The 16,191-nt window shown below is 43.3% G+C and overlaps 1 protein-coding gene across 2 annotated transcripts in view; it reads right to left on the bottom strand.

Annotated features, from left to right (window-relative positions):
- The window catches only part of LOC310932857 (serine/threonine-protein kinase LMTK1-like), a gene marked incomplete at its 5' end in the record, with an annotated part of 35,191 nt that overhangs the window by 7,522 nt on the left and 11,478 nt on the right, over window positions 1–16,191 (bottom strand). The window contains 8 exons of one of the 2 annotated variants that reach the window (XM_083896232.1): window positions 105–226; window positions 318–402; window positions 1,053–1,186; window positions 1,297–1,384; window positions 1,500–1,618; window positions 2,062–2,141; window positions 7,711–7,843; window positions 13,484–13,617. In XM_083896232.1, coding sequence (XP_083752358.1) covers window positions 105–226; window positions 318–402; window positions 1,053–1,186; window positions 1,297–1,384; window positions 1,500–1,618; window positions 2,062–2,141; window positions 7,711–7,843; window positions 13,484–13,617 — 895 coding nt within the window. Of the gene's footprint in view, window positions 1–104; window positions 227–317; window positions 403–1,052; window positions 1,187–1,296; window positions 1,385–1,499; window positions 1,619–2,061; window positions 2,142–2,395; window positions 2,902–7,710; window positions 7,844–13,483; window positions 13,618–16,191 lie in introns of those variants that run through there. The other variant, XM_083896233.1, reaches the window with a different exon arrangement.

Below are 16,191 nucleotides of genomic sequence, written 5' to 3'. Positions count from 1 at the left end.
TCTGTGCCACATGAGCACTAAGGGTTAATGTTGGTATGTTGATGTCTTATCAGTAAATTTGCAAAAAAATAATAATTTCCTGTCTGACACTTGGAATATCTCACCATATGTTGCTGCTCTTGGTTTGGTCCACAACTAGCAGGTTTCCGTGGACTTCGTCGATGAGCTCCGGTGCAATCCAGCGTAGGGCCACCCAAATCTGGTCTTGTGTGACATAGTAGTCTTCCTACAGAACAAAAAAACGAGAGTACTAATGAAGTCATAAAGTCAAATCAGAAGTTTTCAAGACGTGATAATGACAAAAGAGTTGCTCTGACCTTGTAGCGACTGTGAGAAAGGCCGTAGTCGCCGATCTTAACTGACATTTCTGAGGTTAGCAGGCAGTTTCGCAAAGCCAGGTCACTGTCAGTGGAAAGGAAAGAAACACAGAGGTTATTTTTTTCTAAACCATTGCATGTCATCACATGTCATCACTGCCTCTAACTGTCCTGTATAAAGGGTTAGGGTTTCTCTGCTCTCCATGATGATGTCTATGTACAGTGCCTTGAGATAATGTATGATTTGGTGCTATACTTAAAATTTAATGATTTGTACAAAAACAGCAAACCAAGTTTTGATTCATTTTTGTTTTTGTCTTATCGCCGTGTTGCCATATTTTGTTCAATAAATTGTAGAGTTGAAGTAATTCTTACACAGCAATTTGAGTGTACAACAGAGTGTGGTATTGAATGTGTCCATACAGTGTTTTGACATTATAAATACAGATTAACTCAAGTCACGTTGTCTTTAATCTCACTTACTCCACAAACCTGTCAGGGACGTGTTGCTATGGCAACCACCACACGGCTGAGAGAGAGCGAGAGGGGCTCACCCCCGGCAACAAAATCACTGATGCTGGAGTTTGTGATAATCACTCAGGCAGCACCAGGATGTTGTTACAGGGAGAGACCAGCAGGGGGCAGACGGACCATTCAGGTTGGAGTCTCAGTTTACAGGGCCACTAACATTAAGAGTGGTGCATTAAATAAAGCTGGACTAAATGATTGCTGTACCTGTGTGTAAAGTTGTGTTTGTGGAGGTGCAGAAGCCCTGAGGCAATGTCACAAGCCATCCGCTGGAGGATCAAAGGGTCAGGACTCTCAGAATCGGCTATCCTGCAACTGCGGAGGTAAGTCTTCAGATCACCCTGAGAGGAAACCAAAAAAAAAAAATGTCAGCTCATGAATACAGCAAACAAACACTAGAAAGTAGTGTGATATATTTGTCAATGTGACTTCATGAGAAATTGTCTTTCACCAAAGGGCAAAACTCCATGACCAGAAGATAAGGAGTGACCTCCGAGCACTGTGCCAGACACTGCAGGAGGGCAGAGTGCTGGAGTGTCCTGGAACAGGAGACATCATTTCAGTACATATGAATGCACCACTGCTGTAAATATTATACATAATCAGACTTTGACTCATTAAGGGCTGTGGTGTGTGTGTCGACAGGGAACTGACCGGTAAGGCTGGACCTCCTCCAAGAACTGCATCTGATCCTGGACACTGGCACTGGCCTTCAGCTCCTTCACCACAACCTGGGTCGTGCTGAGACCTGCGTTGACCTCGCCCAGCAAGACCTAGTAAGTATACATATGGGGGGAAAAAAGAGATTAAACCAAACTTTGTACCAAATAAGGAAGTTTGCAGCTGCTACATGCAGAGAGAAAGGGAGGAAAATGAAAACAAACAATGAAACTAGTTGCCCGAGCATCGCAGCAGCAGAGCGGACTGTACAGTAAATTGTAAAGAATCCACTGTGACTGTGAATTTCAATTTCCTCTCCCATGGAATCAACACCCTGACACAAGTGCCAAAGATTAGCCTCACTGGAATGAGATCATCATCATCACATTACCCGCGCATTCCACACAGAGTAGAAAGAACATCAGAGTACATCGAGCACAGTAAGGACAGATGCAGCTGAGGCAAGACGAGCAGTGATGATGAGTAGAACGGTTTCAGATGGGGCTGAATATGTTGTATGTAAGGAAAGGAAAAAAAAAATAATGGCATTGCTTACTTTTCCAAACCAACCATGTCCAATTTCCTTAAGATAGAGAAGACTATGGCGGCCAAGGTCTGATGATTTTAGCAGCTGGACTGAAAGGAAACAGAAAGAGAGACATCAGGTCACTTTTAGACAGGAAAAAAAAGCAATAGTTGGATAAAACAGGCATTTCTGAAAAATAATGTTTTAAGATAGTGAGGACAGAAAAAAAACACTCTTAGCAAAACATTTTCCTGCATTAAAAAAAATCTCAATTGAGATCTCAAGCTGCTGCACACAATTCACTACAAACACAACACTCGTCTGCAAATCCAAATCATTCCAAGTTGTGCAGAAATGCAAATACCTCCATGAATCCTCATCTTTCAAGAATGAAGCAACGATGACGAGCAGCGGAGAGCGGCCGGCCACTCTGAGCACCGTGACAAGGACCGAGAGTCCGAGTCCCAGGCAGGGGCGTAGTGCTGCTCCAGAGTGTGAGAACCAAGAGCCCATGGCCCCGGCCCCAACCCGGGGCGTCTTAGCCTCATTGTGTGTGTGTATGGGAGAGGCACGGCAGGGTTTAACCCCAAGCCCTCACACAGCTGAACAAGCTCGCCGTGCTGCAACTCCCCGACTGCACCAAGCTCATCTTCCAGCTGGGACACACAAACACACATAGTGTCCTCGTCTCCAGCTCTCCAGCTGTCGGATCAAACACCGAAATCCTTGGATCCAGTACGAACTAGATTTGAATCTACAGTAAAGACGGGCGAGATGGGAGCTTCGTTGCGGCTTTCGGGGTCAGTGGACCACTTCTGCCGACGTTCCAAGGAGGAATTCTGCCTCGAGCCACTGAGATTTTACTGGTCATGCATCGCACCTGATGTGACCGCCACGCATGTCGGTGGTGTGCCGTTTGACGCGCCAGCTCTGCGTGCAGCTTCAAGACACCCAGTAGTGACATAAGGCCCACATAATGATCCCCTGTCACCCAGGACAGCAGCATTCCTCAGCCAAACAAGACACAAACACTGCTCTGTCAGTCACAGAAAAGACCTCTGTCATAAACACTCACCACCCCTATCTGAAGCCACCCCTCCCCACTCTCAGGCCCTGGTGCATGCCACCACCCTTCCCCTCTCTGTCCACCCTCTGTCACAAACCCCTCACTGTATTCTGCCCATAATGTCAGTCCTCCACTGGTGCGTTCCTCGGACGTTTCAGCCTGGCCTTATGCTCACCCACTGACCAGCCGGGCCTAAATCAGAGCCATTGTTTTGCTCACACACACTCATTCTATGTCTCCTGGTACCAGTGCACCAAGCACTTACACACACACACACACACACACACTATACAGAGACACACACAAGGTCCATTCTCCACTGGAACGATGGGCAGAGGTCGTTGCGAGATAACAGACCCCCTTTTTTTTTGTGTTGCAGTCCAACCCACGAGCCTCAACCCCCCCCCCCCCCCTTTCCCTACTGAAGAGGCAGAGAGAAAGAAATTAAGATGTGGTATTATCCCACATGTGGAATGTGTGAGTGTGCATTCCCGTCCTACTCGTGGCATTCCCAGAGAAGGTGGAAGAGTCCAGCGGGCTGCAGGCTCGGTTAGACCCAAAGAGTGATGCACAAAAATGTCTTTTCACACACGCTCTTTGATGCATCTCGCGTCTGTAGATTGTTTCAAAAAAGCTTTGCGTAACCTCTTGAATAAAAGATTACAGTAACAATTGGAAAAACAGGACTGTGAGGTTCCGTGATTTTTAGGCGACGCCCTTCACGGACAGACAATCGGCTACACAACTGATGTTTTTCCTCCGACAGGATATTAATAGACTAATTTTCTTGTGTACATTAGTGTGACTTATGACCAACATGATGTTAATAAGTATAACCTGTGGTTAAGTCATGTACTACTTAGGATAATTTGTAAGACATGAATATAATTGCACATTTAATACAAAATGACTTGTTTTAATGTCATTACATAAGAAAGGAAGAGTGAGTAATAGACCGTTCTCATTTGGACTGCTTTTTCACAATCTCATCTCTTTTTCACCATGCATCCATTCTCTCGCCCTGCAACACCTGGACCAATCGAACAGTGGTATCTATGGAGGACAGAGGGGAGGATGCTGATTGGCCGTGAGCCTGCGGCTGCCTCGTCCAATCATAATTGGAAGTCACATCCTGGGAGGCTGAGCCCCAATTCACCTCCCTTCTGGCTGAGCAGAATGCAGCACAGACAACCAGTGAGTCATGCAGGGAGAGGCACTCTGAGTATCTGGTAACTAAGATACGCGCACACACACACACACACACACACACACAAACAAACACGCACGCACGCACACACACACAGAAATATATGAACATGAACAGAAGAATCTGAAGACAAAACAAGCTGTGATGTTGCCAGGATGAATTATGGAAGTGGGATAATAAACAAGGATGTGTCTGTTACTTAGTTATGTAAGAATCATGTCAAACAGGAACACATGTATATTGTATTGCTTTTAATTAAAGCGCACAGAGCCTCAAAGAATGTCTGAGAATGAAAGGAGACATAAGAAACAAGATAAGGGATGAAAAATATCGTCTTATTCCCCTGGTTTACATTTACTTCATGTTGGTGTGCTAAAACTTAAAGCTGCAGTATGTAACTGTGAACATGTAACAATGTTTGTATGATGAGCCTGAAAACATCAAGCAATACTATCAGACCTAACTGAAGGACCTTTTGTGAGTACACAGTGGCAGTTCAAGGGTGGGCGGTTTTGGATGTAATAAGTAGTGCTTGGCCGTTAACGCCAGTAATGTTAACGCATGGCGCGTTTAAACTGACCGGAAAAAGACGCATGTGACGTCATGTGTACGTGACACTAGATTGTTAAAATGAGTCTCTAAAGCAGGGGTTCTCAAAGTTTTGATACCTGAGGGCCAATTTAGGAACCCAACGTTGGACTGAGGGCCGCCAAAGGAAAAAAAACAGGAAAAAAACAGAAAGAAATCCCATTTGTTATTATTTTAATGACCAGATTTCAGTTCTACAGTTTACACTTATTGGTCTGTATCCAGCTATGTCCAATAAACATTTAACAAGCTTAGTACCTCCTGGATTAAAACTATCAACTGTAATTCATTGCGGGCCGCCAGAAATGTTTCTGCGGGCCGCCATTGGCCCCCCGGGCCGCACTTTGAGAACCAATGCTCTAAAGCAGGGGTCACCAACGTGGTGCCCGCGGGCACCTGGTAGCCCTCAGCAGACCCGGCTGCAGAAAAACATTTAAGGGGGGCATTACATTTTTTCAGGGGGGCAAACTTTTTCAACCTATTTTTTATAGCCTATTTTATTTATTTATTTGCTTCAGGGTGAACAGTATGGCTCTGTGACCACTCCTACAGTGTGGAGAAATAATTTTGCTCTTACTAAAAAGGGGCAGTTCATCACAAAATCTACTAAAAAAAAATGTGTCGTGCTGTGTAAATTTATCAAATAAAGCATGTATTCAAGAAGATAGCACCATGCAGCTGCTTCACTACTGGAAAAAGAAGCACGGATGTCAACCTGAACACTGAAGTAAACATTCATACTGGAAGAAGTAGCTACAGCAGCTGGGGAGCACAAGGAGCAGCACAAAGCAGTGTTACCCTTCTGCCTACACGTAACCTAAAGTTTGTGAGTGAGTGAGGGTAACTCACCTGCATCATGCAGGCGAGTTACACTCACTCAAACTAGGCTCACCTGGAACCTAGTTTTAAGGATTTTTTTTGGCAAATGGAGCAAAGAAACCAGACAATATTCACATTTAAGAAGCTAACATATCACAAAGTTTGTATTAATTGTAAAAAAAAAAAAAAAAAAAAAAAAACCTCTCTAAAGATTAATTCATTGTTGCAGCCCTACTGGTTACCTAAATGTTTCACGAATATTACATGATAACAAAAAAAACAAAAAAAATATTTTGGGGCGCTGGGCACTATACACACGTTTCCATGGCAAAAAGATGCGTGTGACGTCATGTTTACGTGCTCCCGATTGTTAAAATGTGTCTCTAAAGTAACGCTAAACTTTAAAAACAGAGGCACACATACGCAGTTACACAGGTACGCTGGTTATTTGTAGCGCTGCTGTTTTCCTTTAATAAACAGACCGCTCCAGTTCCACTGTAGGCGCGCTAAATGACACAAGGAGCTTACGGAGCTAACTGGTGGACAGCGAATGCTGCGAGCGAAACGAAGACTTGTGGCACCCCCTGATGAATGTTTACGCCAGTGTTACTCTTTACTTCAGTGCTTCGGTTTCCAGTAGAAGTGAATGGCGCTGCTAGTAACTAGCGACCATAAACGTCAAGTGCTAACAGCGTACCATCTCATCGGTGACCCGCCCCCACCACCTGTGATTGGCCAGCATGTTGCCTTCGTTCGTTGGTTGGATTGGTTGAATTGTATGATCGATAAACCAAGATAGAAATAATAGAGAGCTGGCCACTCCGATGTAAAAAACAAAACCCAAATAAAATAAAAAGCTCCCAGCCATGGACTGTATAAAAAGCCCAGGGGGGGCACGGCTGACTCTGTGGGCGGGCACGGCCCCCCAATGCCCGCCCATGCCGCCGGGACTGGCCCTCAGGCAGCCAATACGGTGCCCGCGGGCTCACTTCACTTCACCTCACTTGCATGTATCCGTATGATCGCTCAATAAAATATCTTTGATATTGTTTATAAAAACTGGTTATCGTTAGGAGTAAGCACTGGAATGAATGTGTATGCAGTTTAATGCATAATATTAATCATTTAAATGGTAAACAAAAAAATAAAATGTTAATGTGGTAGCCCTCCATATTATTTTTTACCCTTAAGGTAGCACTCATCTCAAAAAGGTTGGTGACCCCTGCTCTAAAGTAACTCAGTTTTCTGTGCCACAGCACCGGAGTCCAGGCACTGTTTACCAGTTAGCTCTGTTAGCTGTGTAAGCTCCTTTAGCGCCATAACAATGTTTGTATGCTGCGTCCTCCGCTTGAAAACATCAATCAATACTATCAGACCTGACTGAGGGAGCTTTTGTGAGTATACAGTGGCAGTTCAAGGCTGGGCGGAGAATGATTTATTCCGCTAAAGAATCAATTTCTCACCCTGTTAGCACAATTTTGCCTCCACCTGTCAAAAGTTTTTAAATGTAATAAGCAGTGCTGGGCCGGTAATGTAAACGCATTACGAGTTTCCCTTTACAACTGACTAGAAAAAGATGCGAATGTAGTGCAGTTTACGCTTACCAGTTAGCTCCGTTAGTTGTGTTAGCTCCTTTAGCAGCGTTAGTACGCCTACAGTCGAACTGGAGCGGTCTATTTATCAAACGAAAAGAGCAGCGCTACAAATAACCAGCGTACCTGTGTACTGTGTATGTGTGCCTTAGCGTTACTTTAGAGACTCATTTTAACAATCGGGTGTCACGTAAACATGACATCACGCGCGTCTTTTTCCTATCAGTCGTCATGGAAACGCATCATGCGTTAACAGCGCCGGTAACACCGTTGACACCGCTAATGGCCCGGCACTAGTAACAAGCATTTGTTTATATTTAAAAAATGTAAATATTACATTAAAAATCCAAGCAGATAAACATTGTGAGGTGTTTTGTGTTTGATGGCGTTGACGTGTGATTTCTTACTGGATCTGGCAGGCTGCTTGGAGACGGGGAGCGAGACCTCAGTGAGGGGAAGGATGTAGACCTCGGGGCCATTCTGGGAGGAGGGCGAGGCCAGATCTGCACGGTACTCTTCTCCCTCTGTGTTTTCAAACTCCTAGTTGCAAAGAGACAAGCTGGGATTAGTCATCCACCCTCGTCCGTCCGACCACTGACACAGTGGGAGACAATGGTTCAGCTGTGAGGGCTTTCACATTCACTGAGGCACGCCCACCCAGCCATGTATAGTATATATCATATAAATCATGTACACTGTGGGGTGAATTGTGTGTGTGTCTCAAAACGCCTGCTGCTGTAGGGGGGGGGAACGCATTAATGTATAGTGCTATTCAGAATTTGTAAAACAAAGAAAGCCCTTCTTTCTCTCATTTGGTTCCTCCTCAAATACATAATAAGGCTCTTATTGTGAAAAGCGAATGCTGAAGGAACAGGTTTTTCGAGTGCAAAAAGTTAAAAGTCAATTTTGCAAGATTATACACACACACACACACACACACACAATACCCCGTATTACCACTTAATGTGACTGTAATGCAGCACTTTGGAGCAGTACATCAGCAAATATCACAGTACTATTCAATTTCTACAAATAATGGTTTAAGTGTGGAGTCTGCTGATCTGTGTTTTCACCCATGACTTGCATATTTTCAGAAATACCTTAGAGGAAACTGATTATTTTGAGCCACATGATTTAAACTGTTATGTGTTAGTGTGATGCACTGGCACATCACCGCCATCCACGTTTTTATGTAGAGAGGAAAAACAAAAGATTCCTTTGCTCAATAATTTCTCCCAACATCTTGGGAAAATACACAAAATACCTTTTTCTCTCTGGACTGTGGTCGATAATGAATGTGACTTTGTAAACACAGCTTTCTCACAGAGTGTGGATGATTGCAGCCTTCTGCTCTGCACAGTGGAGATAATCTGTGCAGTTTAAAGGTTAAATGCGTGCACTTTAAATGAAAGAGAAAAGACTGTAACTGCACCATCTAAGATGAAGAATTGACAGTGGTTAACAGTGACTCTATCTCCCAATTCTCTCTCTTATGCCACAGTGTTTGCTCTGCCCTGCTCTTCGACACACTTTTAACTCTCTGTTCCACCGCAGTGTCTTTGCTCTCTAACTGTTGTAGTGAGTCCCTTTATTGCTCCGTCTTTCTAAAGCCCCATACAGTAAGTATACACTTTAAAGAGTGCTGATCGTAAATCAAAAGGTAGTGTAGGGTAAATATTTTATTAGACAAGTTGAAGAGTGGAAGATACTCTACTCATCCAAAGAGATCAGTAAACAAAGAGTAAAGTGATGCTGATCACAAGCCAGAGTGAGTCAAGAATACATCATTGTCATTGCACCTTTTTCTTATGATCCTTTACTTCTTTCTAACTTCATTTCCTGTTGCTGCAGTCACTGTGAGTATGGTTGATCACCTTTCATTCAAGTTACTGAGGCTTCTCAAACAAATCGAATCGAAATATCTACAGAAACCCCAGATTTTAAGCTTATTTGTCTGTTCCTCTAACTTTTAAAACAAAACAAAACACACAATTTGGTCAGGACTATTACACTGGTAGCAAACTCTCGTGGTTGATGGATATATTACTTTAATATTATACTGTATGGAGAATCTCTTGAACCAAGAATGCTGTCCTGAGTATGTCCTTTGACACTAAGCATCCTCCCACAATAATTCTAAGCCTTCATTGTTGGCAGTTTTCTATGGATGTGGCTATGTTGTGAAACCAGACGAGGAGTTAGCGTGCTCTGTTCACAGGCACCGAGCCATCCGCCCATCCATCCTTTCCCCCCCGAGCTAATGAACTGCTCCCAAATAAAGCCTATCTTCCAGATGCAGCAACCACAGAGTGAGAGAGAAAAGAAAACATGGAAAGAAAACAGGAGGAAATGAGAATGGAGACGAGCAAAAACACTGGCTTTCCAGGCTGGATTAGTAAGAACGATTTGAATGGATTTGCGAAGTGTGTATAAATATCTCCCTCTCTCTCTCCCTCTCTCTCTCCCTCTCTCTCTTTCTCTAGCTCTGTGTGCATGTGTGGTCTTTTATCTGTGGCTTTGTGAGGACCAAACATCATATAAACCATGAGGACATTTTGGACATGTGGACATTTTGGCTGGTCCAGACATCTTTAAAAGTCCTATATTATATCCTCTTTCTCCAAGTTAACCTACTTCCCTGGTGTCCTAATGAACATGTCTGTGACAAAATACCATAAGGATGAAGCACCACAGAAGTTCAATCAGCCTGCCAAAACAGCCCTGTTCAGAACGCTCCGTATAGTAGTATCTCTTTTAAATAATAATAAAAAAATAATAAAAAAGTAAAACGAAACTTAAGGGACAGGAAATGACATCAGCCACAGAGGCTACTGGGATCTAACAGCAGTGAGCATTTGCAGGCTCTAGCAGGCACATTGCCGTCATATATAACATGTATCCACTGGACAGATAAATCCTCTGAGGCTGGAAGTTTGTGTAGAACTCTGTGCTGCACTTTGGAGCCAAGAAAAGATCTTTTCGCGGACTTCCGGTTTTCGGATACCCTTGCCCTCGCCAGCACTCTCGCGTGTTTTACGCACAAAGCAGAGCTCCGCGAGACAACAATTCCAGGAATTTAGCATCTTGTGACGACCCAATGAGTGCGGAAGTCAACATCACATGTTTTATCCCCTGTATTAGACTGAGGAGGACCACAAAAACATCAGCGTCATCTTTTTTTCAAACTTTGGCGACTGGTAGGGCCTCCAGAGTGCCAAATATGAGGATTTAAATGATTAAAAAGTTGATTTTGCATAATATGGGACCTTTAAAGGGCTTTTTGGGGGTGAAAACCTGCGTTTAGTTTAGGGTGAGGCACTTCAGTTAAGGTTAGGGTAAAGGGCTAGGGATGCATTATGTCTATGAGTGTCCTCACTAAGATATAAAAACATGTTTGTGGGTCTGTCTGTGTATGCTCTTTAGAATCTTTTCTGGTATAAATACAGACATTTTCAGGACCAGTGGAGACCAAGACCTGGTCCTAATGAGGCAGAAGCTCATTTCTGAGGAACTGGTAAAGTTTAGTGCTGTGATTTGAATTGTGGTATGAGAAGAAGAAGAAAAAGAATAGCTGCACAAATGTGTGTTTGTGTGTGTGTGTGTGTGTATGTATTTACATGTGTCCAGTGTGTATACATAGGAATGTGTGTGTGTGTTTCTCATTCATGGGAACCATCTGCCACTCTCCTCAGAGCGATGTGTGAAAGCAGGCACCTGGCTGTGAGTCAGCGTTGCATAGCTCCCCGGAGAGCTTTCAGTTTAGAAAGCACTTAATATCCAGCCTCACACACTACACGCTCCAGTAAGAGCACCGTGATGGAGAGGAATAATGAAGCTTTTTTTTTTTATTTTATTTTCTTTGGACGGCGAATGCAGCAGTGCGATGCTGCAGTCCCACATGAAAGCACACCTTTACAGATTATGAGTGATGAGCTGGTGCCACAGAGTCAGATAAATGGTGGGACCTGTTTATTCATTCTGCTGTGATTTGGAAAACTTCTGAGCTTGAAGATAATGTTTGGTTGCTTGTTGTCGTCGATGTTATTATTCTGCCTGTGAACAGAAACAATGAAATGCTGAATCAAAAGAAAAAGGGCTCTGTTACGCAGTACTGTCAGACCTGTGTGAGGGAGCGTTTGTGTGTATATACACTGGCAGTGCCGGGGTGGGCGGGGACGAGAAGCATTTATCCTGTCAAACTGCTGTGTTTCATGGTCATTTCTTTATGTTTTCAGTCACACTCCAACCTGTTTGCAGTTGTCTCCCTCTGCCTATTGACATAAAATGAATCCCTTCCTGTGTGCAGTGCGGGAATGTCGCAATGTGACACGACATCTAAACACCATAATACTGAAAAACACAGAGAGGTTAGTGTGGAGTCTGAAAGGGCTTCAGCACTATGTATGTGAACACATTTGACAGTGGCTCGAATAGAATGTTTATGTATATTTGAAAGTCTTCCATCCATCTTCGACCACTTTATCCTCCAGGGTGTATCCCACCTTTCACTCTATGTCGGCTGGGATTGGCATCTGCGACCCTCATGTGGAGGATAAAGCGGTAGAAGATCATTAGTGAAGTGCAAAAACCAGAGGACGGGGCCGGATAGAGAACGAGAGTAGACCGAGAGTAGAATTATTACTTGTTTCCGTAAGTGGTGAGAACCAGGTGTGCGCTCCAGTGTTCATCGTGAACAGTGAGAGCAGCCTGTGGTAGGTAGACGCTGCAGGGTGCTAACAGGGTGACTAATGAGCACAACATGGAGTGAGGCATTGCTATTCTCTCCAGTCCACATCACCTTTGGATCATTATGTAAAGGTGTGTTCAAGTCTGTATCTGCTTTCCATAAGGACCAAACACTTCTTTGTTTTCAAATTTGAAATTTCAATTTGAAACAATTTGACAGTTGGTCAGTCCATAGAGACAAACAACCATTCGCTCTCACATTCACACCTATGGTCAATTTAGAGTGTCCAATTTGCCTAATTCCCCAATCTGCATGTTTTTTTTTTGACAGTGAGAGGAAACCGTTTCAGTTTCAGTCAAACTGCCAAATGATCAGCATAAGTGATGTTAACAGAAGGCTGCTGTTCATTTGGGGGCTGCAATTTATCAGTTCTCCCAGTGAAAAAGTTGCATCATTAAAATGCATGAGCAAAATGGAAATGAGCTCTGAAGCGGGTGCCGTCATATGAGCAGCTTTGCTAGTGGGGGAAACGAGGGTCAGCGAGTACAGCCGCTCTGGAGCTTCTCCGTCCTCTGACCCTGTGCCCTTTGTCAGTCTCTGTTTGCCCTCACCAGACGCTCACCACGGCACTGATGTTTGACGCAGAACGATGAGTTATGCAGGCAGCTAAAGGCTGGGATTTCATCACTTGCATACAATGAGGCAACAGTTCTGACAAAATACTGCAATAGTGTCGAACTCTTCTCATATGAGATTTGGGCAGGTCAGCACTGAGCGCGTGTGTGTCTTTATTTTATATCTGGATGGATTGGATCTACGTAAACACAGTGTTAGCCTTAGCTTAGCTTCTCAAATTCAAGGATTTTTTCTTTGTTTTTTTTTTTGAAGAATTAAATAAATATGTGTTTATATAGCAAAATGGAGGACATAAATATACCCATTTCTTTTCTTTTGTTTAATTGTCTTTCCTTATAAACTTAGCCAACTTTGATTTAGATCTGAACCAGCAGGACATTTTGGGCAAGAAATAAGTACTCCTTCAGTTTTAATACTTTGTGCAATCGGACCCTAATTAATAAGTTAGTAAATAAGTAATTTTAATCATGACTGAAAAGGCCAACCCAGTCAGAACAAGAGCCTTTCTGCATGGAGTTTGCATGTTCTTCCTGTGTGTGTGTGTGGGTTCTCCGGTTTCCTCCCACAGTCTAAAGACATGCAGATTTGGGGATAAGGCAAATTGGTCACTCTAAATTAACTGTAGGTGTGAGTGTGAGAGTGAATGGTTGTTTGTCTCTACATGTCCTTGCGATGGACTGGCGAACTGTCCAGAGTGTACCCCGCCTATCGCCTTATGTCAGCTGAGATTGGCACAGCACCCCCTACGACCGGTAGATGGACTGAAAAGGCCAGTGTTGACGTCCCCTGTGAACATACAGTATGCTGTAGTATTTGTTCCCTTCGCCCACGCCAGCAGGGGGCAGCCCCGAGCTCACCTTGAAGCCAGCGTCTCCCTTCTTGCAGCAGAGACAGGCCAGCATGAGGAAGACAAAGGTGAAGAGGCCAGAGAAGGAGACGGCGACCACGGCCAGTGATGAAGGCCATGACAGCTCGCTCAGCGGAGCCCCATCTGCAACAACAGAGGATATACAGTTATGAACTATACAGTGAACTACAGGATCATGCAGGAAATTAAAAACAAAGTAGAAACAGAGCTGTTTTGCAAACAAACGGGTGATATGTGACCTTTTTCTGCTTCACGAAAGACGCATGAGGCTCATTATTTGTATTCTCCTCCAAATAGGACGGTGTTCCTGAAGCTTAATTATAGACGTTACAATGCACTCTGGTTCTTGGAGGCTTTTGAAACACAATTACAACATGCGGATAAAGACTCAATCGAGCGACAGCAGACAATGTATTTCCATATAAACGGACATGCGTGGTGTGTGTGGATCCACAGTATAATCGGCAAGAACAAAAACACTGAATCAAAGTGAACTGCTTTCTAGAGGAATGCACTCAACGCTGTTAAAACGTGGCAGACAAAGAGGAATAGTTGTGCGCGGCATTTTGAAAAAGGTCAAATTCATCCACAGTGTTTCGGCGCTCCGTGTGGGCCTGACCGACCGACCGACAGACTGAACGAGTGCATAATCGCGATGGTTGTGAATAATTATTCCTCCTTCGTGCAAGTTTTTTTTCCACAATTAGACATTGTTTTCCTGTGCATATGTGGAGCACACGTGTCGGTTTGTCTTTCAGCATGAAAAGAGCTGAGGACAGGCCAAAGAACCAGATGTCGCAGTTTGGTCTGGTTTCTCGTTTTAAACTTCCCTGTAAGCACAGATGAAAGAGAAGAGGGGAAAGAGAGAGAGAAGCAGAGGAAAAAAACTTCCCTTTCTTCTGTGATCTATATTCCAAGATCACTCGTCATTGTAGCACAATACAGAAACAGACACAAAATGTTTTTTTTTTTAGGTTTTAACTAAAAAAAAACAACAATCTGGTAAAACTCCACCTTTATTCATCCTGGTTTTGAAGGATGTTGCATTCATAAACTAAATATTATATATATTGATTTAAAAAATACATGGAATCGCCAAAATTACATTTTTAAAAAAGTCACTCAATTTAATTTTAAGCCAAATTATTTGTGTTATGGCTAAATTTGGCCACATTTATAGGCCATTGTGTTGTTTCTAACACGTAAATATCCTTCGTTGAACATTAAAATGACAATGATGTGAAAGGAGAGGTAAAACTGTATTTTAAGCAGGTAATACAGATCATAAATAGTAGATATTGTCGTGTGTGTTTTTACAGTGTAATGTTGTGTGTATTGTATCTCTTCTATCAGGATATCACCTAAAAATATTGAGATCTTATTTATAAGCCATATTGCACAGCCTTATATGTAGACTTTTAAAATGTACATTACCAGGACTGCAGTTGCCTTCACCTCTTCTATATGCACTCGTACTTTGTTGAAGTTAAATGACTGGCAAATGGCATAAATCCAGAACAGCCCTGATCTCCATCACTATCATTGTAAGAACAATATAGCTTGTATGCAAACGTGGGACATGCTCCTCCTCACTGAGTGTGAGGAGTGTTGGGTCTGTGATGATGGCGTGAGTACTTTTCCACCTCACTGACTGAGACCTAGAAGTCCTGACTCATTTGGCCTGTGGAGAACACACTGTTCCAGACCTGGCGCCTCCCTGTGCTCCCCAAACAGCACCACTCCAACCAAAGCTTGACCCCAAGGTCGCGACCACAAAGCCTATGCTAACGCCTGCACACACATGACTGGATGATGGAATAAGTCAGGCGCAATATGTCCAGGTTCCTGAATCCGTGTTTGAGAAGTACAGCGTGTGTGTGTTGTGTGTGTGTTCTTGTACTTGTGGCATACTGAGGACCAGTGAGAGTTTTTAACCAACAAAGTGAGGTCATTTTTACGAAGTGAGGACATTTTGGTCGGTCCTCACTTTGTTTTCATTGGAAATCACTTCCTGGGGTTGTAAACATGCTAGTCTCTGTTTTTAACAGCGAAAACAAAAACCCGTTTTCCAGCACTGGTGTTTCACACACTTTTTGCTCTGGGGCTTCACCTGCAGACATTTCATGGTACTGCACCCAGTAGTTCTTTATAGATGACATTCATGTAGTAGATATTTGTAATTCTGCTGCTATATAAAGTGGAAATTCTGGTCCTCACTTTGTCATCACTTTTACCCGTTCCTCAGTATGCAGGAAGTTCAAGAATGTGTGTGTGTTCCAGGCATTACGCATATTGTGGGGACTTAAATCTGTTACATTATGAGGGACTTGTGGGGACAAAAAACAAGTCAAGTCAAAAACAAATGAATGTAAATCAACGCAATGTCCTCTAAAGTCAAGAAAACCTGACTGTGTGTCTCTGTGTACATGTCTTAAATAGGCCGTGTGGACCAATTGTCAAAGAAAACCTATGTTTTGAGGACATTTTGGCTGGTCCACACAACTTTAACAGGCTGGTTTTAGGGGTTAGGGTTAAGGTTAGATTAAAGGTTAGTGTTAGACATTTAGTTGTGATGGTTAAGGTTGGGGTAAAGTGCCAGGGAATGCGTTATGTCTACGAGTGTCCATGCAAATAATGCAAAACCAGCCTGTGTGTTTGTGTTAACTTGTAGTTGCTACCTCTTTAGGACATTTTCTG

This window comes from Microchirus variegatus (genome assembly GCF_963457635.1).
Source record: "Microchirus variegatus genome assembly, chromosome: 10".
Taxonomy (NCBI): Eukaryota; Metazoa; Chordata; class Actinopteri; order Pleuronectiformes; family Soleidae; genus Microchirus; species Microchirus variegatus.
This window is presented reverse-complemented; position numbering and strand designations above follow the sequence as displayed.